The sequence below is a fragment of the Cydia amplana genome, chromosome 23, assembly GCF_948474715.1.
Source record: "Cydia amplana chromosome 23, ilCydAmpl1.1, whole genome shotgun sequence".
Taxonomy (NCBI): Eukaryota; Metazoa; Arthropoda; class Insecta; order Lepidoptera; family Tortricidae; genus Cydia; species Cydia amplana.
In genome coordinates, this window is record NC_086091.1 from 8,951,280 (window position 1) to 8,976,504 (window position 25,225).

At 40.5% G+C, this 25,225-nt stretch overlaps 1 protein-coding gene and 1 non-coding gene across 2 annotated transcripts; both read right to left on the reverse strand.

The window, feature by feature from the left end:
• Nucleotides 1-1,211: 1,211 nt before the first annotated feature.
• On the reverse strand, nucleotides 1,212-25,184 carry LOC134658866 (actin-related protein 2). The gene is made up of 10 exons (XM_063514536.1): nucleotides 25,013-25,184; nucleotides 24,805-24,915; nucleotides 22,406-22,477; nucleotides 21,119-21,262; nucleotides 17,768-17,977; nucleotides 15,419-15,568; nucleotides 8,377-8,502; nucleotides 6,221-6,373; nucleotides 2,802-2,930; nucleotides 1,212-1,616 (listed from the first exon to the last, which is right to left on the reverse strand). The coding sequence occupies exons 1-10, from the start codon at nucleotides 25,058-25,060 to the stop codon at nucleotides 1,575-1,577; spliced, it is 1,185 nt and encodes a 394-aa protein (XP_063370606.1). The 5' UTR covers nucleotides 25,061-25,184; the 3' UTR covers nucleotides 1,212-1,574.
• Nucleotides 5,847-6,039, reverse strand: LOC134658912 (U2 spliceosomal RNA). Its single transcript, XR_010097778.1, has one exon. It is a non-coding gene; the product is annotated as a U2 spliceosomal RNA (small nuclear RNA).
• Nucleotides 25,185-25,225: the final 41 nt, after the last annotated feature.

Consider the following 25,225-nt stretch of genomic DNA (forward strand, 5'->3'; position numbering starts at 1 on the left):
TTATTTATTTAGTATTTCTGTTATAGCAACGGTCACAGAAAATGTTAATTTAAGAAACGATTACCATTTAAAGCATAATGTGTACAGTTCATTTCATATTCGTACATGTATGAAAACAGAAATGTATAAACACAAAACTGATAATTCTATGACAATATACTTAGTTGAAAAAATAATAATTAATAAGCACTACCAGAGACAGATACTTAAATAGAGAATGCAGAATAGCGCCACTTACAAAATACGAGGCACGCGGCGTTGTATGGTAATTGGTGATTCTCTGTTTACTTGCCTCTGTGTAGTCTACATTTTGAATTTAACCAGAGCACTACCATACACTTTTTCAAATGCACAAGTCTATTATTGCTCAAATATTAGATTTTTTTGTATGTAGGTACATATATTTCTGGTCTAACTACTAAATATTTGCCATAACGTGCCAGATACAGTAGCATAAATATAATAGTAATATATTTTAAGACGCAGTACGTACAGGCAATATAAAAGTGTTAATACGTTCGGGGCTGCTGAGTAAAAAGACTCACTTATGCGTAATCATTTCACCCAAACTAAATTTTACTCAAAATTGCATAATGTAGGGCAAATTACTGTGTCCTAGGTTGTCAAGCGCTAACGTTTAGCAATTAAATTAGATACCACAAAAGTTATAGCGCCATACGATCTACTAGCTGTTTTATTTACTTCGCCAATAATTTCTATTCCATGTATCATGTATTTTTATTGTGCAATACAGTTAAAATAAATAAAATGTGGTAGTCAAATTCAGGTGGCACCGAACGTGTTAAAAATAATTTAGCTTCCCAAAACGTCCGCTAGATGTAGTGAGTAGACATGAAATGTAATGTTTTGAACCATTGTAATAACAATAGATTTTTATTATTTACTGTAACTTTTATACACGATTCCATGAAATAAAATAGACTTCAGTTAGCATTTTTAAATGTAAGTGTAACCTATTATGTGTATTTATGTACATACAACAGTAACACTGTATTTGTTCTTATACATAATAAAAATGTTTAGTACTGAATCCGTTTTTTAATAATACCGTTATAAATAAGTAAATAAAATTCTTCCCGTTATATTGTTTTGAGTCAAAATCAGCACCAAAAACCTCTTGTCGATGTAAAAAAATTTTTACTAGGGTTTAAGGTAAACGTCCTAGTGGCCGCAAATAAAACAAACACATATTGTTTTCTTAATTTTATTTAGACTATACACGATTTCGTATTAATTTGTGAAAATGTCACATTATACATAAACTCATAATTTTAAATACAATAAATGCAGAAGAATTAACAGTCTTTATCAAATACATGTCTTGTCATTTTATATTTTTTCATGCTAAGTACATTTTTGTGAAAGTTATAATATTTTGAGCGAAATTTGCTTGGTTAAATGGTTATTTTACGTGGATAGGTTTTTAAATAGTATTGTTATTTGAATAATCTCTTAAATAAAATAATACGGTTAAATTGTCCTACCTGAAGTTGAAATCACAATAATAGTAAGGGAATCATACATTTTTACATTATAAATTAATTGTCATTGTATTAACTTGCGCGGGGCCCCAGTTTGCGTAAGCACGCCAGACCCTGAAACCAAAATAAAGTTCAATAATTATATATTTACAGATTTTAATGGCAATCGAGAATAAGACCATTGATATTTAGGGCTAATTGGAACATTAACTAACCCGGGGGTTAACCGGTTAAACCTGGATTTACCATGGTTACCACTACAATTTGACACTGGGTTAGTGGTTTAACCGCTTAACCCCGGGTTAGTGGGATGGTGCAAGTGGCCCTTAGGGAAAGAAAGCTAAGTTGGCAGCGAACATCATATTTTCATAGAAGTTTGACATTTAAAATAACACTTGCACTATTTTTGAAGTGAAAACTTCTTTAGCGGCGCTGTGCACGTTTTGAGGTGAGGAAAAAATGTTAAACTCGAGACAGCGTAAGACGATCACGTGACCGTAAGATTTAGATGGCCACTCATTTAGATGGCATTTAAATCAATAAAGAAAAACTCAATTACATAAAAAACTGTTACATGTAATGTCATTGAGTTTTTCTTTATTGATTTAAATGCCATCTAGTGAGTTTCGCTCTAACTGGTATTAATATAACTCGAGTACTAACAGTGATGTGCTGAGGGGTTTCAAGTAATTAACGCTAACGCTAGATGGCGTTATCCTCAATTATACATAGTGCATTTTGCACTAGTCAGTCAGTTTTCACTTCTGCCGACACTCCCCGAGTGCAACCCGTTGTTTTTTTTATTCTGTGGTATTTCATACCTGCTCCTGATACTCGGCCCTCGAGAGCCAGAAGTTGTCCCTGTTCTTGCAAAATAACACTTGCACTATCTATTCTGTGGTTTAGTGTTGAGTCGCTCACTCGTGAGGCACCTCATTTGTACCACTCATTTTGTTAATTTGTCGCAGTACTTCGTACCGCAAAAATGTCTTACTTCACTCCTCTATTCATTTTACTCATTTACTCGCGCGCATCACATTAATCTGAGGTGGTAAGTTAGTCACTTCTATATAATAACTAGCGACCCGCCCCGGCTTCGCACGGGTTAACAAATTATATATAAACCTTCCATAAAAAAATTGTCGCTGTTGGAATTAATGGAATAGTCGATGCTGAAAATATGCTAGTACCTCACCTCATTTGAAGTAAGACATTGTAACACCTCATTTTATTAAATGAGGTACTCATACAAACTCATTTTAAATTGATGTCCTACCCATCACTACTCTGTGGTCATACCTGCTCCTGATACTCTGCCCTCGAGAGCCAGAAGTTGTCCCTGTTCTTGCAGACCTCGGCCAGCACGGCGCCGCCGATAAACACCATGTCCTTGCGCCGCGGCGGGTCCTCTATGCGGATCTTGAATTTCTGCAATTATGATGACGAAAATTTCGTCTAGCGTCTAGGTACCAACGTTTTATGCCGTAGACAGCCATATAAAAATGAACTGTCGCATCATTAAGCGGGTATAATCATTTCTTGAAACTGAAGATGGCGCCACTAGGACCATCTCACTAACCCGGAGTTAAGCGGTTAAACCGTTAACCCAGTGTCAAATTGTACTGGTAACTCCACTCACAGTGCCAATATTTCATACGCCTTGCGTTGTCGTTGCTTGTAGTTCCTACACCACACACTACGCACATAGCCAATAAGCTAGCCAAGCTGATAATCGTTTGCGCTTCGCTATCGAATCGATTTCTGTCTCTCTATTACTCTTCCATATTAGTGTGACAGTGACAGTTCGTTCGCTACGGAGCGCAGGGATCGGAACCGGTTTTTTGCAAAAACATAGAAATAAACCATATTTTTCGAATTATTTTATACTCGAAATGTAGCACTCAGTTGTGTTTGTAGGTTACGACTTCGTATTATTAGATTGCCCAATTAGAAATGAAGTAATTAGCAAAGAAAGAAAAAATACCGTTTCCGTTCCCGTACAAAAAATACCGGTATCCGATCCCTGGACGGAATTGAGGAAAGAACGTAGGGCAAACTGAAATGTAGCACTAGAATAGAATCATTGGCACTAAATATAGTTGGTCAAACCAATTTGTCAATCAGTAACAACCAGGAAAACTATACTCATCCTATTCTTTTGGGTGCTAAGTGTAAGACACACTTACAGACAGTATGATTCTCTGTCTATGATTGAAATGAGACAGTCCCTTTTAGTCATGCGCAAAATGTGTCACTAAAAAGAAAAGATTGATTGATATGCATCTTTCGTACTTCACTAGTTCAGTAGCTCAACAGATCCATCTACATCAACAGTACTGCTTTCATTTCTCTCATTTGCGGATATATTGAGCTGAGTGAAGAATTTGATAGATAATTTCATTCAATATGAATCACTCAAAAAAATTAATTTATGAATCTTAGGTTTAACATGGCGTCCTTGTCACTCTCTAAGCAAATGAGCAAGTAAATGGAAAGGTTTTTAAACTGAACTGCTGAAGTAAAGAAATAAATGAATCCGAACTGAACTAGTGAATGAACGAGTGACATCAAGTGAAGTCGAGGGCATGGCATGAGTGGTGGGGATAACTGACAGAACGGGATAGTCTTATGTATCTTTCACTAGAAGTAGCAGAGAAAGCGCTATTATTGTTTGTCTTTGTCACAGTCTCATATTTTTTTATTCCCCACCGTAGTTTATGGTGGGATACAAACAATGCGTAAACGTCAAATTGGTGTGAAACATATGAACAGTGCAAAGATTATCAGGAAAAATATTGAAATCAGTGTTTCGTGTGCATGTAGTAGGTACTTAACAATTCAACAAATATGGTGAATTGCTCAGTTTTGCGCTGTACAAGTGACTGCCGGCAAAAACAGGACAACGTAACTTTTCACAGGTAAATACAGTATTTTATACTTCGGTCACATTATCATGCTTAGTAACAGCATCCTACAATCTATATCAATTAAAATCTGAGTAGAAAAAGCATTTACAGTAAATAATAACTCGGGTAAAAAAATTAACCTATAAATATTTCCTGATAAATTAACCGACCAAATTACGTACGCATATTGACAGTAAGCCGTCACCCTTTTAATAACGTGTATTCAATTTAGTCGCATTGCTATTATTCGAGGGATACCAGCCCGTGATGCATACAATTACCCCAAAATTAGGGTATTTTTATAAATAATTTTGCTGCAGAACTGGACATATACGAACAATAAAATAGAACTGTGTTTAAATTAGAATGTAAATTATATTTATTTAAGCATTACGGATTCTTTCTAACGTTATAGGGGGTTTTGCCACGACTCAGAGAATCTAATTGATATGCTGCAGGCACTAATTCTTAATTTTGCAATAAGAGTGACAGATTACAAAATGAATATTTCGTTTATTACCTCCAGATTTCCACAAGATGCAGGCACGCGTGCTAAATGGATTTTAGCAACCGGAAGGAGAAACTGGGCACCGACGCAAAACTGCCGAATGCATATTCAAAGCATATTACGAAAACCTACCTTTTCTATTTCTTCCTGTGGCACACAGTATGCTAAAAATTCTTTCTTTATGCGTACTTGTAATATGTATAATGAATCGCTTAATGATATAGACATTTTTGTTCATAGTTTGTCCGTTTTCAAGAACAAAGTTCGGCATATTTTGTTTACGAGTAATTGAAAAATTGTTTTAAGTAAATATTTTGCATTGTTTTCTTACTTTATTTGCGTGTTGTACTCACAACTATACCTACGGGTAATTTATAATTAAGTAACCTATTTACTTTTCATTGTAATAGTCAACTTAGTAACGTATGAAACTTTAGGCCTATTTTTAGTCATTTTTGTAAGACTTATTTGTAAAAGGCTGTTTGTTTTCTAAATAAATAAAAAAAAAAGAAAATTGGCCCATTGATATTTTATTTATCGCTGCGTCTTACGTAGGCGAACAACTCGCGAACGTGATTAAAATTACCCCAATATTATCAAATATTGGGGTAATTTTTAACTATATGGGATCCCCGGGTTTGTGACGTCATCTATGTCTATCCCTTACGGGGGCACGCGGTAGGCCACATCTATAGAAATACTACCATCTATGAGTGAAGTACTTCAATTGAATCTTTCATTCGCGAACTACCCATGTCTAGTCCCTTTCACTAGTTATAATATATAGCTGGTCAACCAAATCTTGTCAGTAAAAAAAGGCGCGAAATTCAAATTTTCTATGGGACGTTATCCCTTCGCGCCTACATTTTTCAAATTTGCCGCCTTTTTCTACTGTCAAGATCTGGTTGACCAAGTGTATGTAGTGTTTTTTTCATGTGGGCCAATCCCGGCGGCACTGCAATGCCGGGCCGACCCGTGACGGGAGTGGAGCGAGCCCCGAACATCCCGTCGGTTTACAAAAATCAGTTTAATATACTGGTCCCTCAGTGAGGGAACTTTCAGATATTAAGCTGAAAAGAACAGATACTACACTTTGATCTTAGCCAAAAGGCCGAGAAGCGATAACGCGACAAACTCGCTCCAAGAGGGTCATTGAATCAGGAAAAATCTTAACACCGCGATGTACGATCTCCACTGGAGTAGCGCACCGACATCTAGCGGCAAATTGGGTAAACCACTTAACTGGCGCGCCCAATCTATTATGCACCTTATATGAAGGATATAAGATATAAAATCGCACTAACCGCGAGCTTGTCCGTGTCGTTCCGTAGTACGCGCTCTAGGTAGAGTTGCTTTATTTCGCGTTCCAGTCTCGAGGGGAGACCGGGGTACATGGTTGACCCTCCGGACAAGACGATGTGCTTGTATAACTCGTTGCGCATGTCTATGTCCGCCGCCTGCAAACAATTTAAATAGGGATGATGACACATGTTGAATTTTATAACAAAATCTAGTTAAATAGATAGCAAACGAGCTATTTATCACAATAATGTGGATATTAAAACAAAATATTGAAAAATTACAAAAATACAGGACCTGAAAGTTTCAACATTTAAGTTTTTTTTTTAACTTCCAAAAACGATAAAAGTAAGGGTACCATTCGATTCCTTACATTTCATCCAAAAAAATATTGTATAGCAACTATATACATAAACACAATATTTCACCGACAAAAACGCAATTTTCTTGTTTTGTCCATACTACAAGATGGGCTCCCAGAGACCTTGACGTCACGGCCCTTTATCGTTTTGTATGAAGCGTTTCGCGAGTGAAGTGCGACTGTCCGCCTTTGACTACAATTTCTGACTTTTGTGTTACTTTAATGCAATGGGTCCCATATAGACATTTGATCCTAAAAACAAACCCGATCGATTGATACCATAAATGAAAATTAGTCATTTAGCCAATTACAGTTATTGCCACCACCATACTCGTAGTTTACAATAAATGTACAGTAACCATGAACAAAGACAATAGAGGTAACAACAGGCGGTCTTATCGCTTAAGAGCGATCTCTTCCAGACCTTTGGGTATCGGAGACAATAGAATTAAGAATATACGGTAGGTGGCGCAAGGAAAAAAAATCATATATAAAATAAGCAAACAAAAGTTACAATATAATACAAGACCCATCGTAGTTAAACCTTCGAGGAGGTTTGTTGCCAATGAGGACGTCAGACAGTTTTTGAGGTATTTCAATATTACATATATAGTTTTTGAGGTATTATATATTTCTATTGTATAGTTGCTTTATATTTTTCTAATTCTTTCCAATTTTTAGTGTATTTTCCCCATTCCCTTTTGTGTAATATATGTATGTTTTTCCTATAAATTTTGTATGTATTTATATCCTTTATCTTTTTGGTACCTTGTTGTACATTTTGCTGCATTCGTCACCCTCTTTTCACTTTCTCCTCTCATCTACTCAAAGGTTAACTGGAAGAGATCCCTCATAGGGATAAGTTCGCCTTTGTACTTCTCACTACTTGTATGTTATTTTTAATGTGTCTTTTTGTACAATAAAGAGTTTACTACTACTACTACTACCACTACTACTACATATATATTCTATATCTAATATAATAATAAGTAGCATTCTTAGATTTCTTAGTAATAAAGCTCAAGTCCTTAGATTTTAACAAGCAAGTAATCGTATATTATTCTTTATCCTTAATATTATTGAGTTTAAACTTATTGCCATGACAATATTTAAAATTATTGCAGTATGTTAGCAGTTTTTAGGGTTCCGTACCCAAAGGGTAAAAACGGGACCCTATTACTAAGACTCCGCTGTCCGTCCGTCCGTCCGTCCGTCTGTCACCAGGCTGTATCTCACGAACCGTGATAGCTAGACAGTTGAAATTTTCACAGATGATGTATTTCTGTTGCCGCTATAACAACAAATACTAAAAACAGAATAAAATAAAGATTTAAGTGGGGCTCCCATACAACAAACGTGATTTTTGACCGAAGTTAAGCAACGTCGGGCGGGGTCAGTACTTGGATGGGTGACCGTTTTTTTGCTTGTTTTGCTCTATTTTTTGTTGATGGTGCGGAACCCTCCGTGCGCGAGTCCGACTCACACTTGGCCGGTTTTATTTTTATTAGGTATAAATGTACGTTAGTGGTATAAACTTTCAGTTGATGAATAATGACTTGCCTGTGTAATCAAAATTCCTTGTCAAATTATTTTTTTTAAAAGCCTAATTTTAATGTGTAAACCGGCAGCATTGACCGTCGCGGCAGAGAAATAGGACCCACCCCTAGGCACTAGAATTCTCAACACTTAACATTAAAAAGAGTCTTCCTACTCGCCACTAGATGGCGCTAGCAGTACTAACTAACCTGAATAGTGTTGGAGTCTTCCTACTCGCCACTAGATGGCGCTAGTGGTACCAACCTGAATAGTGTTGAAGACGAGCTCGGCGATGCCCTGCCCCTCCACGTTGATCAGATGCGGTTGGAACAGCGCCTCGGGTGCTTCAAAACGCTCCCCACCAACTTTGATGACGCGCCCATCGGGTAACTAGCAAAAACATGGAATTAACTACAGACATAGAGAAAAAAATACATAGAGTGCTCACTCCATACATCAGTTCAGACTATTAATTTCAGTGTCTACATCTAGCATCGAGTAGCGGAACTATCAGTACTGCTACTTGACAATAGATGTAGCACCGACCGGAAAGTCTTATCTCAACAGCATAAGACTTTCCGGTCGGTGCTACATCTATTGCCGAGTAGCAGTACTGATAGTTCCGCTACTCGATGCTAGATGCTAATAGTCTTTTTGGTACTAAAACTGATGTATGGAGTGAGCACTCTATGTATTTTTTTCTCTATGCTACAGATACTCGTTACTGTTACATAGAATATAGGAAAGATGGAATACCTAATGCGACAACATACCTTCACATTATACAACGCAACACAGTAACAAATCACGAAGTGGATTGCGGTATAAAAAAACCAACGCAATGCGCAAAACGTTACTTAAGTTTCAGATATTGAACATAGATGGCGTTAGTAGTCGCTAACTTACAATATCATCTCTTGATTTTCTAATGTCCTAATGCTGGACATTGTCCCAATAGTTGCCACCTTCAAGCAATATAATGACAAACAGCCTGTCAATTATTGAAATTAGTGTGTCAAAGAATATGATGGTTACCTTATGGTAATGTAGGGACTGCGTCCTACATTCGCCCAAGCTTAGATGATATTAAATAAATAATTAAATAAATTAAATTTTAGCTTTTCCCGTTATACGCAATGTGCATAGCATTCGTAACGGTAACTTTGTTTCTTTATTGCCGTTAGGAATAAGCTTGTAAAAGTATTGTAAAATGCATTTCCTTTTCCTTGTCGGCACTGACTCTTTGTTTGTCCATCTTTGTTTTATTTCTTTGTCGGTGTCCGAATACCTATTGTAAACTTAAGTAATAAACTAATTTGTAGCCAGCGTGAGAAACGCTAGGATCCATGTGCAAACCGTTATCGGTCCTGTACCGCTATCCCGATGAGCCTGATGCTTACCTGCAATGTTATGGTCATCGGAATCGCGGGGAGTCAGAGATAGTTCTGAGTTAGACGTCAACTCGTCGAGTTGTCTCGTACCTTTATTATCACAGGTCGAGTTTGATTTTATATCGCTCCCTACTACTACTACTAGTTAATATTGTAATTTTTGTTAGTTTAGTTTTTGAGTAGTGTTAAATAGAGTAATTATTTTTCCGGAGTCTACATTTTTATTTACAATAATCCCAACACCTTAGTACGCATACCAAACCCCACTGCCAAATTGGTGACCCCGACGTGATCGCTATTAACGGCAGAATTGGTTAGTACATGTGTTGTGGACATAAACTTTAGTGCTATTAGTGGACTTCTCGTGTAAAGTGACTTTAGTGGAACCTTTAAAATGGCTAGCGAAAGTGCGCTTCGTTTGCCCGCCTTCATGCCTCGCGACCCTGTGATGTGGTTCTCATTGGTAGAGACAATTTTTAGCAAGGCCGGCGTCGCCGACGACGTTAGCAAATACCTTCATGTGGCGAGTGCGTTAGCGCCACATGATGCCACAGAAGTGCGAGATATACTGATCGCCCCGCCAGAAAACGACAAATACGATGCCCTTAAGACCGGTATCATTAAGAGGTTAGGTGCATCACAAGAGGTGAACACGCGCAGGTTGCTCGAGCGAGAGCACATAGGCGACCGCAAGCCCTCACAGTTTTTGCGGCATCTAAGAAGTCTCGCTGGATCCGCGGTGCCAGACGCGTTGCTTCGCACAATGTGGCTGGAGCAGTTGCCGCGCCCGATGCAGATGGTCCTAGCTACGCTGGCAGAGCAGAGCCTGGACAAAGTTGCAGACGTCGCGGATGCAATAGCGGACAGCACTACGCCTACGCCTGCCATCGCGACTACGGAAAACCCAGTGATGAAAATTATAGAAGTTTTAAGGAGTGAAATTGCTGACTTGCGGCAACAAATGAAAGCTTCGTCCCTCAATGCAAGTGCGCGACACAGAGGCAGATCACGCTCGCGTTCCAGACGATCTCGACCTCGTTCGAGGAGCAACTCAGCAAGCGGTATGTGCTGGTACCACGATAATTACGGTCATGAAGCGCATAAATGCATACCGCCCTGCGCATTTAAATCAGCCGAGAATGCGGGAAACGCGAGCGGGAGCCATTAGTGGCGAATGGTTGCCCAAACTCAACAACAACGTCACGACGAGTAGTCATCGTGGATAGAAACTCAGGGACCAGGTTTTTGATCGATACTGGAGCGGAGGTAAGTGTATATCCTCGCAGCCAAGCTCCTCACAATGAAGAATCTTTGTACGAGCTAGTTGCAGCAAATAATACCCCGATTAGAACATACGGTTTCTCCACGATGTCCCTAAACCTTGGACTACGCCGAGATTTCCCATGGCGATTTGTTGTTGCTGACGTGGCTAAGCCGATAATTGGTGTAGACTTTTTAGGCCACTATGACTTACTAGTCGATCCAAAACGGCATAGACTAATAGACGCCACGACAAACCTTACCGTCACCGGTCAGGTAGCCGAGTCCGAGCCGGCGCTATCAATTAAAACAATAACCGGGGACTCGCCTTATCACCGAGTTTTAAGGAAATACAGTGAGATTACTAAGCCCGACGGTGCCGCGGCATCACAAAAGAAACACAACACAAAACATTACATTGTGACGAAACCGGGACCGCCCGTAGCTCAAAAACCAAGAAGGTTAGCGCCCGATCGACTTATCGCCGCGAAGAAGGAGTTCGGCGCAATGCTAAAGTTAGGTATTGCGCGCCCGTCACAAAGCAGCTGGGCATCGCCGCTTCACATGGTTCAGAAGAAGGACAATGGATGGCGACCATGTGGAGATTATCGCGCGCTTAATGACCGCACGTTACCGGACAAATATCCCGTTCGGCACATAGAAGATTTTGCCCAGACTCTCAGTGGAAAAAAAGTGTTTTCAACCATAGATCTAGTGCGTGCGTTCAATCAAATTCCAGTGGCGGAGGAAGATATACCCAAAACGGCTATAACTACGCCATTTGGATTATTTGAGTTTCCATATATGACTTTTGGACTCCGTAACGCTGCTCAGACTTTTCAACGATTTATGGACGAAGTGTTACGTGGTTTAGACTTTTGTTATTGTTATATAGACGATATTTTGATAGCTTCCAGTGACAGTGATGAACACTTAAAACATTTAGAGACTGTGTTTAAGCGATTAAGTGACTATAGTGTAGTGATTAACTCTTCTAAGTGTGTGTTTGGTAAGGACCAAGTTGAATTCCTAGGTTATTTAGTGTCTGCGGAGGGCACTCGCCCATTACCTGGTAAAGTAGAAGCTATACGCTCCTTTCCACTCCCGACCACAGCGAAGCAGTTGCGACAGTTCTTAGGTATGCTAAACTTCTACAGACGTTTCTTACCTAACGCTTCATCGCATCAAGCTAGATTAAACGACTTACTGAAAGGAAACCTTAAAGGTAAGGCGCCGATTTACTGGACACCTGATAGCACTAAGGACTTTGAGGCCTGCAAACAATGTCTCGCCGACGCAACAATGCTAGCCCATCCTCAAGATAACGCTGACCTGGCGCTATTCACAGATGCGTCAGATAACACGGTTGGCGCCGCACTTCAACAACGTGTGGATGGCGCGTGGCAACCGTTAGCATTCTTCTCTAAAAAGTTGTCAAGTGCCGAAAAGAAGTACTCTACTTATGACAGAGAGTTATACGCTATTTATGCCGCCGTCAAACAATTTCGACATAATTTGGAAGCGCGACCATTCACAATATATACCGATCATAAGCCTATTGTCTATGCATTTGCGAAGAAAGATAAACAATGCACTCCGAGACAGTTCCGCTACCTGGATTTTATCGGTCAGTTTACAACCGACATCCGACACATTAGCGGAGAGCAAAATATACCTGCCGATGCAATGTCTCGCATAGAAATTGATCCAATTGAACGAGGAATTGATTGGAAGGCTTTAGCCTTATCTCAGAAATCGGACGACATTTTATCATCGCTACTAAACAAAACTGATTCGACGCTACAGCTTAAGCTTGTACAGTTACCTGGGCTCGAAGAAAGTATTTATTGCGACGTTTCTACTCCGTCTGTCCGGCCTTATATTACTGAGCCTTTCAGAAAGACCGCTTTCAATTCGGTTCATCAACTTTCTCATCCAGGAGCCAAGGCTACTATCAAATTAGCTACGCAGAAATTCGTCTGGCCGTCTATCAAATCAGACTGCAGAGAATGGACTCGAAGCTGTTTAGAGTGTCAGCGTGCTAAAATTACGCGTCACGTGTCAGCCCCTGTCGGATCATTCGCACCGCCTTCTACTCGCTTTGAACACGTGCATATAGACATAGTTGTAATGCCAATTTCAGAACGATGCAGATATATTTTAACTTGCATTGATCGTTTCTCTAGGTGGCCTGAAGCTATACCTATTGAGAACCAGGAAGCAGAAACTGTAGCATGGGCATTTTACTCAAATTGGATCGCACGATTCGGCGTACCTCTACGAGTCACTACAGACCAAGGCCGAAACTTTGAGTCGCATCTCTTTAGAAGCTTAAATAATCTGATTGGTACGACTCAACTGCGAACAACTGCATATCACCCGGCTGCAAATGGAATGATTGAGCGATTTCACCGCCAATTAAAGGCTGCGATTAAATGTCATCAAAATGAACAATGGACACGAGTATTACCTACAGTTATGATGGGTATTCGCGCAGCATTCAAGGACGATCTGCAAGCTACACCCGCCGAAATAGTTTACGGTGAAACCATTCGCTTACCTGGAGAGTTCTTAGTACCCAGAACAACCAGCGATTGTGATGCATCGGATTTCGTCAAACAGTTAAAAACTAATTTTTCTAATCTACAACCCGTCGCAGGAACTCAGCATGGACGTAATAAAATATTTATATTCAAAGACTTGAAGACAACGAATCACGTGTTTGTCCGTGTTGATGCCCCTAAACGACCCTTGCAATCGTCGTATGAAGGTCCATTCGCCGTTATATCAAGGAACGATAAAACATTCGTCATTAACAGACGAGGACATCATGTAACCGTTTCGGTGGACCGACTAAAGCCAGCCTACGTACTAGCAGATAACATTGAACCGTCGCACGAGTTCCAAGACGACTCAGCACAGATCATTGTAAACAACAATGCAAGTACAGCTAGAGCACCTGCACCGATTGTACAACAAGCGCCGCCTAATAATGATAACGTCACCAGAACCAGATCAGGTAGACGAGTCCGTTTTCCGGATTATTACCGGGCAGGTGTCGAATAGTTAATGTGTGTAGTTTACTTAATTTATCTTTTTCTGTAATATATTTTTATATTGTTATTATTTTTTCTCCATGTATTGTCAATAAATATTGTTGTAGTTATTTTAGCACATATGTCATATGTTACTAACATAGCACTTAAGCGAATTGTAACTAACAAATTTATACACTGTACATCTAGAATTGTATGTATATTATTTGCGTTTAGCTTTACTTTATTCCTTTTTAGTTTGTAATAATTGTAATATGTTTACCCTTTTCCATTTGTGTGTTTTTACCGAATGTTGTTTTATTTTTGTTTTTCTACTCGTATCGTGACTTCATCACTAGTAAGGGGGTACTGTAGGGACTGCGTCCTACATTCGCCCAAGCTTAGATGATATTAAATAAATAATTAAATAAATTAAATTTTAGCTTTTCCCGTTATACGCAATGTGCATAGCATTCGTAACGGTAACTTTGTTTCTTTATTGCCGTTAGGAATAAGCTTGTAAAAGTATTGTAAAATGCATTTCCTTTTCCTTGTCGGCACTGACTCTTTGTTTGTCCATCTTTGTTTTATTTCTTTGTCGGTGTCCGAATACCTATTGTAAACTTAAGTAATAAACTAATTTGTAGCCAGCGTGAGAAACGCTAGGATCCATGTGCAAACCGTTATCGGTCCTGTACCGCTATCCCGATGAGCCTGATGCTTACCTGCAATGTTATGGTCATCGGAATCGCGGGGAGTCAGAGATAGTTCTGAGTTAGACGTCAACTCGTCGAGTTGTCTCGTACCTTTATTATCACAGGTCGAGTTTGATTTTATATCGCTCCCTACTACTACTACTAGTTAATATTGTAATTTTTGTTAGTTTAGTTTTTGAGTAGTGTTAAATAGAGTAATTATTTTTCCGGAGTCTACATTTTTATTTACAATAATCCCAACACCTTAGTACGCATACCAAACCCCACTGCCAAAGTAACATTTTCTTTATTTCTAACAGAATATCGCTGAATATCTCAGCATCATGCTGAGACAGGCGTGTCTCACTCCGCGATTTCGTCGCTTTGCTAAGGTAGCTAAAAGTACATCCGTTCGGCCCCAATTTTGGGGAAAGCCATAAGCCGCGCGTGGCGCTGTCGCCACCTAGCGGCCATATCTGTGCTGATCGTAACAAACGCGTTTTGTTAGAAAGTGAGTCTTCTGTACTTAGTAGTACTATTTATTCTGTGCCTGAGATGGGGCCATTTCGTGACACTTTATTTTCACTATGTTCTTTTTGTGTATTGTCTGTGTGTTATATATAGGGTTGCCATACGTCCCGTATATACGGGACTGTCACCGTATTTAAGTATCACGTCCCGTAATTTTACTGGTCCCGTATTTTGTTGACCCTGCCTATAATATTTATTTATTTATTATCCAAACAGCAGCAACCATACATACCCCCCCCCCCCCCGCGAAAGTTTCTGAGGCGCAATATGGGCCTCAGGTAAAAAAGTTTGGAGACCCCTGCTCTAGACCACTGTCCCTTATCAGTACCAACTAATTATGGCAACCCTAGATATATATAAACTATTCTATTCTTAATATACTAAGTATACTTACAACATAAGGCTCGACTAGTACGGTGGTTTCCCAAGCCAATCTCTGTTCCTGCTCGATGTTATAGCCAATGTAACACAGCTTCTCTTTCATCATACGGACCGTCTCGAAATCGGCGGAGTGGTTGAACGCATAGCCACGGAGGAGTAGCAACTGTAATTAACAATGAATAAATACATATTATAGATAAGATAAGATGTTTATTTGTATAGTCATGTACATAGGATGTTGTTACAGTTATTCAGGAAGCTTCCATGACACCCTGTTAGGGCACACAAATTGTCCTATATCTAGCTTAATACTAAATTATATTACAGGTCATGCATGCTATTATGTATAATATTTGAATTTATGTATAATTAATAATTGGTCAGAGCCAATTTCGTATAAAATTAAATAAAATTTGTATAGTTTATGAGTTGCAAATAATTTAGGCTTTAGATTAAATGTCAATTGTATATTACATTAATTACTATAAGGTTTCATCGTTCAAAAACTCGCCCACTGAGTAGTAACATTTATGTATGAGCAAAGTTTTTAATTTTTTGTGAAACAATTTGTCATTTGGTTCTAATTTGATCTCATCGGGTATTTTGTTTACTACTTGGATACATACGAAGTGGGGCCCGTTTCTATAGATGGCTAATTTAGAGTTTGGTATTTTTAATTTGTTTCTTGAAAATTAGTGAAAAGTTGACTAAGTTCCACAGTAAGTTAAACAAAATCAGTAAATTCTTTGAAACACATAACCGAAAACGGTGTTTTACGGAACCTGCTGCAAATCTTAATACCTTTGAACGAGCAATTCTTGTTTATTTATATATATATATATTTCGGGGATCTCGGAAATGGCTCTAACGATTTCGATGAAATTTGCTATATGGGGGTTTTCGGGGGCGAAAAATCGATCCAGCTAGGTCTTATCTCTGGGAAAACGCGCATTTTCGAGTTTTTATAAATATGTTTTCCGAGCGAAGCTCGGTCACCCACCCAGATATTAAGAATAGAAAGAGAAAGTTTAAAACGGAATATTTTCCAAATTCGACATTCTATATGACGGGATAAGGCCATTGAAATGGAAAAAAGAAACGGGAGTCATTATTAACTTAACCAATCAGATATTTCTTTACACCCTAGTGGAGTTTTTCATAAACATTTCGTCGTCCTAAGACCACCCCACACTAGCAACTTTCGAGTGTCGGGGTCTAGTCAGCGCTATGGAAAATGGCGTCGCTGCGCAGTTGCGCCAACGTTGCGTCGACCAGCATAGAGGCAAAGACATATGTAACTCCGTATAAGATGAATAAAAAGTCTAAGGAAAAAATGTGTCTCGGAAATCAAGAAAAAGTCATTGTCGGATACCTTTGGCCTGTGCTCGGCTAGATGGCGTTGACGACACCGTTTTATATTTGACAATTTTAACACATACGTATCAGTCTATCAGTGAAAGAACATGGGTAAAAATGATATAAAAATAATAAAATCATTTATCCACATTTTTTGGATAGTTTTACACATTTTTATTTTGAGGTTTAATCGTGTGGCAGTAAATTTACGGTGACTACAAAATTTACTATGACAGGACTCCTCTATACTGTCTATTATCTTTGATAGAAGCGACTAGACGCCGACGCTCGCGAGAAGCTAATGTACGGTGCCCCTTAACTTAAGTATACCTTACACATCAAAAAAATATGTTCCAATAGAGTTCCCACGATTTCTCGAGATCAGATCCTGACATGATGACAATGGGGCCGACTAGAAAGCATGTGGCATATAAAAACAAGGATTACCTTAGACTTATATCGACCGGGATATGAACCGTGATTACCTTATGTATTGTTTTCGAGCTCCCTATAACTGCGTCGAAATATCGGGAGCTCGAAAACAATACAAAACGTAATCACGGGTCATATCCCGGTCGATATAACTCTAGTGCAGTGGTACCTAACCTGGGGGTAATTACTTACCTCCTTGGGGGTAAAACTGGTATTTTACGGGGGTAATAAGCTAACCTAATTTAACAATACAACAAACGTACACGTTTGTTTTTTATTACCATTGGGAGGAGGGGTAAAATCAGATTCCCTAGTTAGTCATAGGGGTGACCGGACTAACCTTGAATCATTCAAAACTGTTAACTTGATAAAGGATTACCTTGATGAGATACCTCGTGATATCCCTGCCCGCTATATCCAGCCGTCTCGTGAGGTGGGTCAGCGCGAACTCCTCATACACCGGACATATGTGGGTGACCCCGTCTCCCGAGTCCACCACCACCCCAGATATGAGGCCTTGGGCGTACAGGGTCAGCACCGCTTGGATGGCGATGTATGCGCTGTCGAAACCTACCTTGATGAGATACCTCGTGATATCCCTGCCCGCTATATCCAGCCGTCTCGTGAGGTGGGGCAGCGCGAACTCCTCATACACCGGACATATGTGGGTGACCCCGTCTCCCGAGTCCACCACCACCCCAGATATGAGGCCTTGGGCGTACAGGGTCAGCACCGCTTGGATGGCGATGTAGGCGCTGTCGAAACCGTACTTTTCGAACATCACCTGTAAGTATATAAAGTACAAGTTAAAATGGGGCATTATCTATGAAAAGGGACCTCACATTTATAGACGGGTCTAACGCGAAATTTATTCAATTACCTTTTATTTACCGACGTTTCGACACAGGTTTCACTGGTCATGGTCGCGGCTAACTGATGTCCCAGCAAAATGTCAAAACAGAGATTTGTGAAACCACCCGACGAAAAGTGTATGAAAAAGTTTGGGGTAGACATCACATAAAAAAATAAATGTGAGTTAATGTATTCAAAACGCAAAGGTTTTAAAAGGGACCTTATAGACAGATGGTGCTTACGCCGCACAACGTAGCGCAGCACTGTAATTATGTCGGAGCATCGTTAATAATGGCGTAAGCGCCGTCGACAATAAGGTCCCTTTTCAAAGATAACGTCACAAATGAGTCTTAACTCGTATGGTAACATCGAGCTGATCTGATGATGGAGACAGGAGGTGGCCATAGGAACTCTGTGATGAAACAACGCAACCTAATAGGGAATATTACGCGAAACTTTGTGTAGGGGGCGCTTCCACAATCCATCACAATCTAAGAGTCTACCGCTAACGAGAGAGTGGATTTTTTGTTATCTAACCTCTATCACTCTTGCATATTCGAGCGATAAAGAGGCAGATAGCTGAGTTTCGATATTCGCGTTTCCCGGTAGGCTCTTTGTAAACAAACCGCCTTGATTTATCAATGTCATATGTTATTGTCTGTGAAAACTTGTCAAAAAACAGTTTGAGGCAGTTAGGCCTCCTACTAACGAGCGCTTTTTCAAGGTGCGTTAAAAAGCGCTTGAATCCGTCCACACGCTAAATTCGATTTAACGACCAACGCTTAAAGTCGAAAATCCAACAACGCTTGTTAAAAAATGCCACCGCCATCGTGTGAATAAATACTCATGTATCCATTTGTGTCATTCCAAAGCGCTCGTGTGAATGGGGCCTTACAGTATGTGTATGTATAAGGGTGAATCAACTTTTTCTTGTCACTCGTTGCCATGGTTACGTTCTCCTGGGTCACTCTTTAAAGCCTGATTTTTAGGCATTTAAATTCACCAAACACGCTTTTTTGTGATACTTATAAACCATTGAGGGTCGTCTACCAAGCGTGTCAGAAGAAGGTGGTGTACAATGTCTTCTAACAAACTATGCTACTATTGTCTCTTGGCTGACCGGACAGAATAACAACAAGAAATAGTTGATCGACCCAATAAGTTACTCTATGGTTTAATATGAAGTTTTTTTTTTCACATGAAGAATTATAGCTGGTCAACCAAATCTTGTCAGTTAAAAAAGGCGCGAAATTCAAATTTTCTATGGGACGATATCCCTTCGCGCCTACATTTTTCAAATTTGCCGCCTTTTTACACGACTGCCCAAACAAAAAGAGTGTATTGTTTTCAGCGTTCATGTTTGTATGTATATATTTAAGTACTTCTACTGTCAAGATCTGGTTGACCAGGTATAAATACCTACCTCGATCATCTTCTCCCGGTTCTTGGTCGGGTTCATGGGGGGCTCAGTGAGCAGGATCTTGGTGTCGGCCGGCTCCACGTCCATCTTGCTCGGCCCGAACGTGTAGTCCCACACGTGGCACATGTCCGCCCAGTTACGGACCACCTGGCACAGATAGAGACCTACCTCGATCATCTTCTCGCGGTTCTTGGTCGGGTTCATGGGGGGCTCAGTGAGCAGGATCTTGGTGTCGGCCGGCTCCACGTCCATCTTGCTCGGCCCGAACGTGTAGTCCCACACGTGGCACATGTCCTCCCAGTTACGGACCACCTGGCACAGATAGAGACCTACCTCGATCATCTTCTCGCGGTTCTTGGTCGGGTTCATGGGGGGCTCAGTGAGCAGGATCTTGGTGTCGGCCGGCTCCACGTCCATCTTGCTCGGCCCGAACGTGTAGTCCCACACGTGGCACATGTCCGCCCAGTTACGGACCACCTGGCACAGATAGAGACCTACCTCGATCATCTTCTCGCGGTTCTTGGTCGGGTTCATGGGGGGCTCAGTGAGCAGGATCTTGGTGTCGGCCGGCTCCACGTCCATCTTGCTCGGCCCGAACGTGTAGTCCCACACGTGGCACATGTCCTCCCAGTTACGGACCACCTGGCACAGATAGAGACCTACCTCGATCATCTTCTCGCGGTTCTTGGTCGGGTTCATGGGGGGCTCAGTGAGCAGGATCTTGGTGTCGGCCGGCTCCACGTCCATCTTGCTCGGCCCGAACGTGTAGTCCCACACGTGGCACATGTCCGCCCAGTTACGGACCACCTGGCACAGATAGAGACCTACCTCGATCATCTTCTCGCGGTTCTTGGTCGGGTTCATGGGGGGCTCAGTGAGCAGGATCTTGGTGTCGGCCGGCTCCACGTCCATCTTGCTCGGCCCGAACGTGTAGTCCCACACGTGGCACATGTCCTCCCAGTTACGGACCACCTGGCACAGATAGAGACCTACCTCGATCATCTTCTCGCGGTTCTTGGTCGGGTTCATGGGGGGCTCAGTGAGCAGGATCTTGGTGTCGGCCGGCTCCACGTCCATCTTGCTCGGCCCGAACGTGTAGTCCCACACGTGGCACATGTCCTCCCAGTTACGGACCACCTGGCACAGATAGAGACCTACCTCGATCATCTTCTCGCGGTTCTTGGTCGGGTTCATGGGGGGCTCAGTGAGCAGGATCTTGGTGTCGGCCGGCTCCACGTCCATCTTGCTCGGCCCGAACGTGTAGTCCCACACGTGGCACATGTCCGCCCAGTTACGGACCACCTGGCACAGATAGAGACCTACCTCGATCATCTTCTCGCGGTTCTTGGTCGGGTTCATGGGGGGCTCAGTGAGCAGGATCTTGGTGTCGGCCGGCTCCACGTCCATCTTGCTCGGCCCGAACGTGTAGTCCCACACGTGGCACATGTCCTCCCAGTTACGGACCACCTGGCACAGATAGAGACCTACCTCGATCATCTTCTCGCGGTTCTTGGTCGGGTTCATGGGGGGCTCAGTGAGCAGGATCTTGGTGTCGGCCGGCTCCACGTCCATCTTGCTCGGCCCGAACGTGTAGTCCCACACGTGGCACATGTCCGCCCAGTTACGGACCACCTGGCACAGATAGAGACCTACCTCGATCATCTTCTCGCGGTTCTTGGTCGGGTTCATGGGGGGCTCAGTGAGCAGGATCTTGGTGTCGGCCGGCTCCACGTCCATCTTGCTCGGCCCGAACGTGTAGTCCCACACGTGGCACATGTCCTCCCAGTTACGGACCACCTGGAACGGACACATATGTCCTACAATAATCCTTAGACACTTCTTTAGCAACAGAGTGGTCAAAGCTTGGAACAAACTCCCAGAAGACGTAGTATCGGCCCAAACTGTCAATGAGTTCAAGAACAAATTAGATAAGCACAACGCAAATTCTACTCAGCACGGAAAACTCTGTTGATGACTCTGGATACAGGCATTATCAGTTATTTCAACTGCCTGCCTGCTTTATAAATAATAAAAAAAAAATAGTAATAATATGTTTTATGGGTGAATCAGCTTTTTCTTGTCACTCGTTGCCATGGTTACGTTCTGGGTCACTCTTTAAAACCTGATTTTTAGGCATTTAATTTTTTTTTATACCACATAGGTGGCAAACAAGCATACGGGCCGCCTGATGGTAAGCAGTCACCGTAGCCTATGGACACCTGCAACTCCAGTAGTGTTACATGCGCGTTGCCGACCTTTTTTTAAAAACCTGTACACACCTTTTTTGAAGAACCCCATACCGTAGACCCTCGGGAAAACCTCGGAAGGGAGCTCATTCCACAGCCGGAGCGTCCGCGGGAGGAAATTCACCAAACACGCTTTTTTTGTGATAGTTAATCCCTTTCCATTGAGGGTCGTCTACCAAGCGTATCAGAAGAAGGTGGTGTACAATGTCTTCTAACAAACTATGCTACTATTGTCTCTTGGCTGACCGGACAGAATAACTAGAAATAGTTGATACACCCTTATACGTTTGAGAGATGGACGATTCTCTCACGTGATCACGTATGAAAATATCGATACGTACTAATACGGACAGTGCCAAACATATGTATTACCTTTATGGGCAATAAGATTGTGTATACGTATTTTTGGCATTTGATACCGCTTCAAAACGTTGATGTTTAAGGGTAGTATCAATAATTTAAAAAAAGATTTAAAAAACTCTTCAACTAAAGCCCAGCCATACAAATGCAAAACCCAAAATTTGCCACTGTGAACCTATAGTTCAGGGAATAGAGTTTATTTTTATTTGTTTGAAAAGTTATTGAAACAAAAGGAATGAACAGAGTTCTGTTCCAATTGAATATGGTTTAAATTTAATCGAACTAAAGAAGTACTATAGGAAGGACCTTGGGCTTTAGGAGGCTATATACTTACCCCATTTTCCATGGGATAACTGACTTCGAGCATAGACCTGAGTTGAGACGCCTCATCCCCCACCATCAAATCCTGGAACAGGCATCACATCAATTAGAGCACAGCCAAATAAGGGATAGGAACAAACAACAGGCTTAGTTAATGCAAGTCTGAAAAACGACACAAAATAGGGTAGGGTAGAAATAGTTGCTGCCGTCGGAGATAAATATGAATACTTGATTCCCTACTTATTGTCTCATGCAAATTAAAAATATAAAATGGTGTAGGATGCGACTCAATAATGTTGCGTGTAGCATATGTGTCATTTTATTTAACATTGTAATAAGTAATAAACGAGCTTTGCTCGGAAAGCATATAAATCTCAAAAATGCGCGTTTTCCTAGAGATAAGACCTAGCTAGATCGATTTTTCGCCTCCGAAAACCTCCATATAGCAAATTTCATCGAAATCGTTAGAGCCGTTACCGAGATCCCCTATACGGGATAAAAAATTGTGACACTTTTTCTCTGTAGTCAGAAAGCCTAACGTGAACCACTACTAGAGGCAGATAACAAAATTTAGATTTTCGCGGTAGGCCCTCTGTTTCACTCAAACAGCAGCAACAGAAGTGAAAGAATTTGTTAATTATAGGCTATGCAAACTATAGTATAGCTTATAGAAAACATAAAAAATCCACAAATCCACAAGCTAAGTTTCGTTGCTTGTGTAAACGCTACTGCCACTTAAATTCTTGTTAAAATAAAGTTTGATAAATCAAGGAAAAACAATTATTTGTGACCAGGATAACACACATTACTTTTTATCCTCAAAGATGACTGTTAATAGTTATAACATGTATTGTAAAACTGGCTACAGACTGGGTCCCCCAGGATGGATCTCGGGGCAGAGGAAGACCAAAACGGAGATGGCGGGACCACCTTGACACATTTTGTAAAAATGGCGGGAGTGTGCATTGGGTAGGACCAAATGGCGGGAAAGAGGGGAGGCCTTTGCCCAGCAGTGGGACACTTTTATAAAATAACAAAAAAAAAAGTATTTAAGTAGCAGTAGCGTGTCTCAATAATGTTTAAAGTTGCTGTCTAAAAAGAAATCCCTAAAAGCAGGCCATGGAAGCACTATGTCTAATCTATACATGGTCTATGTGCTAGGTGCCCGTGTTGATACCTTTACCTGAACAACTTCCGGCTCAGACGTCTGCGGGCGTGAAACGTCAACATTTACACACACATCGTTACTTACGAGAGAAAGGACCAGATAGGTGTACTATGAAAGTTTTAATAAATGTATCATTATTTCTATCCCTCTCAGACATATATATTGGTAAGAGACAACACCCCTAAACATCAATTATTCCTATTCCTACTATAAGTTGTATTATTTCACACAAATACTTATTTTTAACAAATCCTACCAGAACACAAAATTCACATAAAACATTTTGTTAGCTCGGAAACACAAATGTTATTTTCATAAACACATGCTTAATACTTTACGGACTCACTCCTATAGTGATGTCACGCAACTGCAAATTATATTTTTACTTTAAACATAAATAACTAAACATATTTTTTATACATACATGTTTACATTTTTAGCCTTATTACAAAGGAGTAAGGTGCAAAAGTGTAAACATATCTATGACTACTATACTGTAAACATATCAACTGTATAATTAAATTATGTACATATACACCGTGTTTTTATTTCCGTTAATTTCAAGGGTGCATTCCTGAGCTTAAATCAAGTAACTTTCTCAAAGACACCGATATTTTTCCTATAACGCCTCTACAAGCGTGTACACTTGCCTTAGGGCCGGTTTACATATTGATTAGTATTTAGAATGAGTTCATACATTTGCTACTAAACTTAAGTACAATCTCGGTCAATCGATGTTCGAAATAACATTGATATGTCACAGATTTCAATTGTTTGGTTGAGTTAAATGCCCGTGTTACAACAACGCTATATGCTACATTTAATTAGTTTTTAAACTTAATATTTTTTTGTAAAAAAAAAAACAAAAAAAAAGATTTTTTTTTAAATTAACTATGCCATTTAGTTCTCTTATACGTACTTAACCATACCCCGAAGTTAACGGAATTCAATAAAAACACTGTGTATATAAACAAATAAATAATAATTGCCTTGTAGACAAAGCATCAAATATGGTTCAATATTAATTATAGAATGATTATATTTTTCCTTAACAAGTACTTCCTGAATATGAATCATTAATTTAGTCCCTGCTAGTTCATGTAATTTATATTCTCCAATCCAGATGTTTGTTTCTTAAATATGATAAAAACACAAGGTGCGAACTTGTAGTTTGAAAACTGTCTAAACGAGGTAGCGTGATAACTTATATTCAAAATAAGATTAGACAAAATTTGGGCACATACCTTAACGTCAATATCACCAATCTTGTTCTCCGCTCGAATGATGGGCCTGCCCACCATCGACGGGAAAATGAAAGCCGGAAAATTGCTTCCCGCATAGCCGCATTTCACGAACTAAAAACCAACAGAATATGAGGATCTGATGATTCAGTGATATCACTACAATGATACAATCGCGGAACAGAACACAAAGTATTTCACTGTTACTTACACCGGTCCCGTTGTCGCAGACGATAACCTTCCTGCCTTGGTCGTCCATGGTTAAGATTTAATATAAATATCACCGGATTTGTTGTAAATATACTGCCAAATACGATAATATAAACGAAACTTTACCAATGCCACCCGCACCGAACCCAACCCAAGTTTCACTTTTTTTTAATGGTATCTGACAAATCCTTAAAGATATGGGTGTGTTATACGG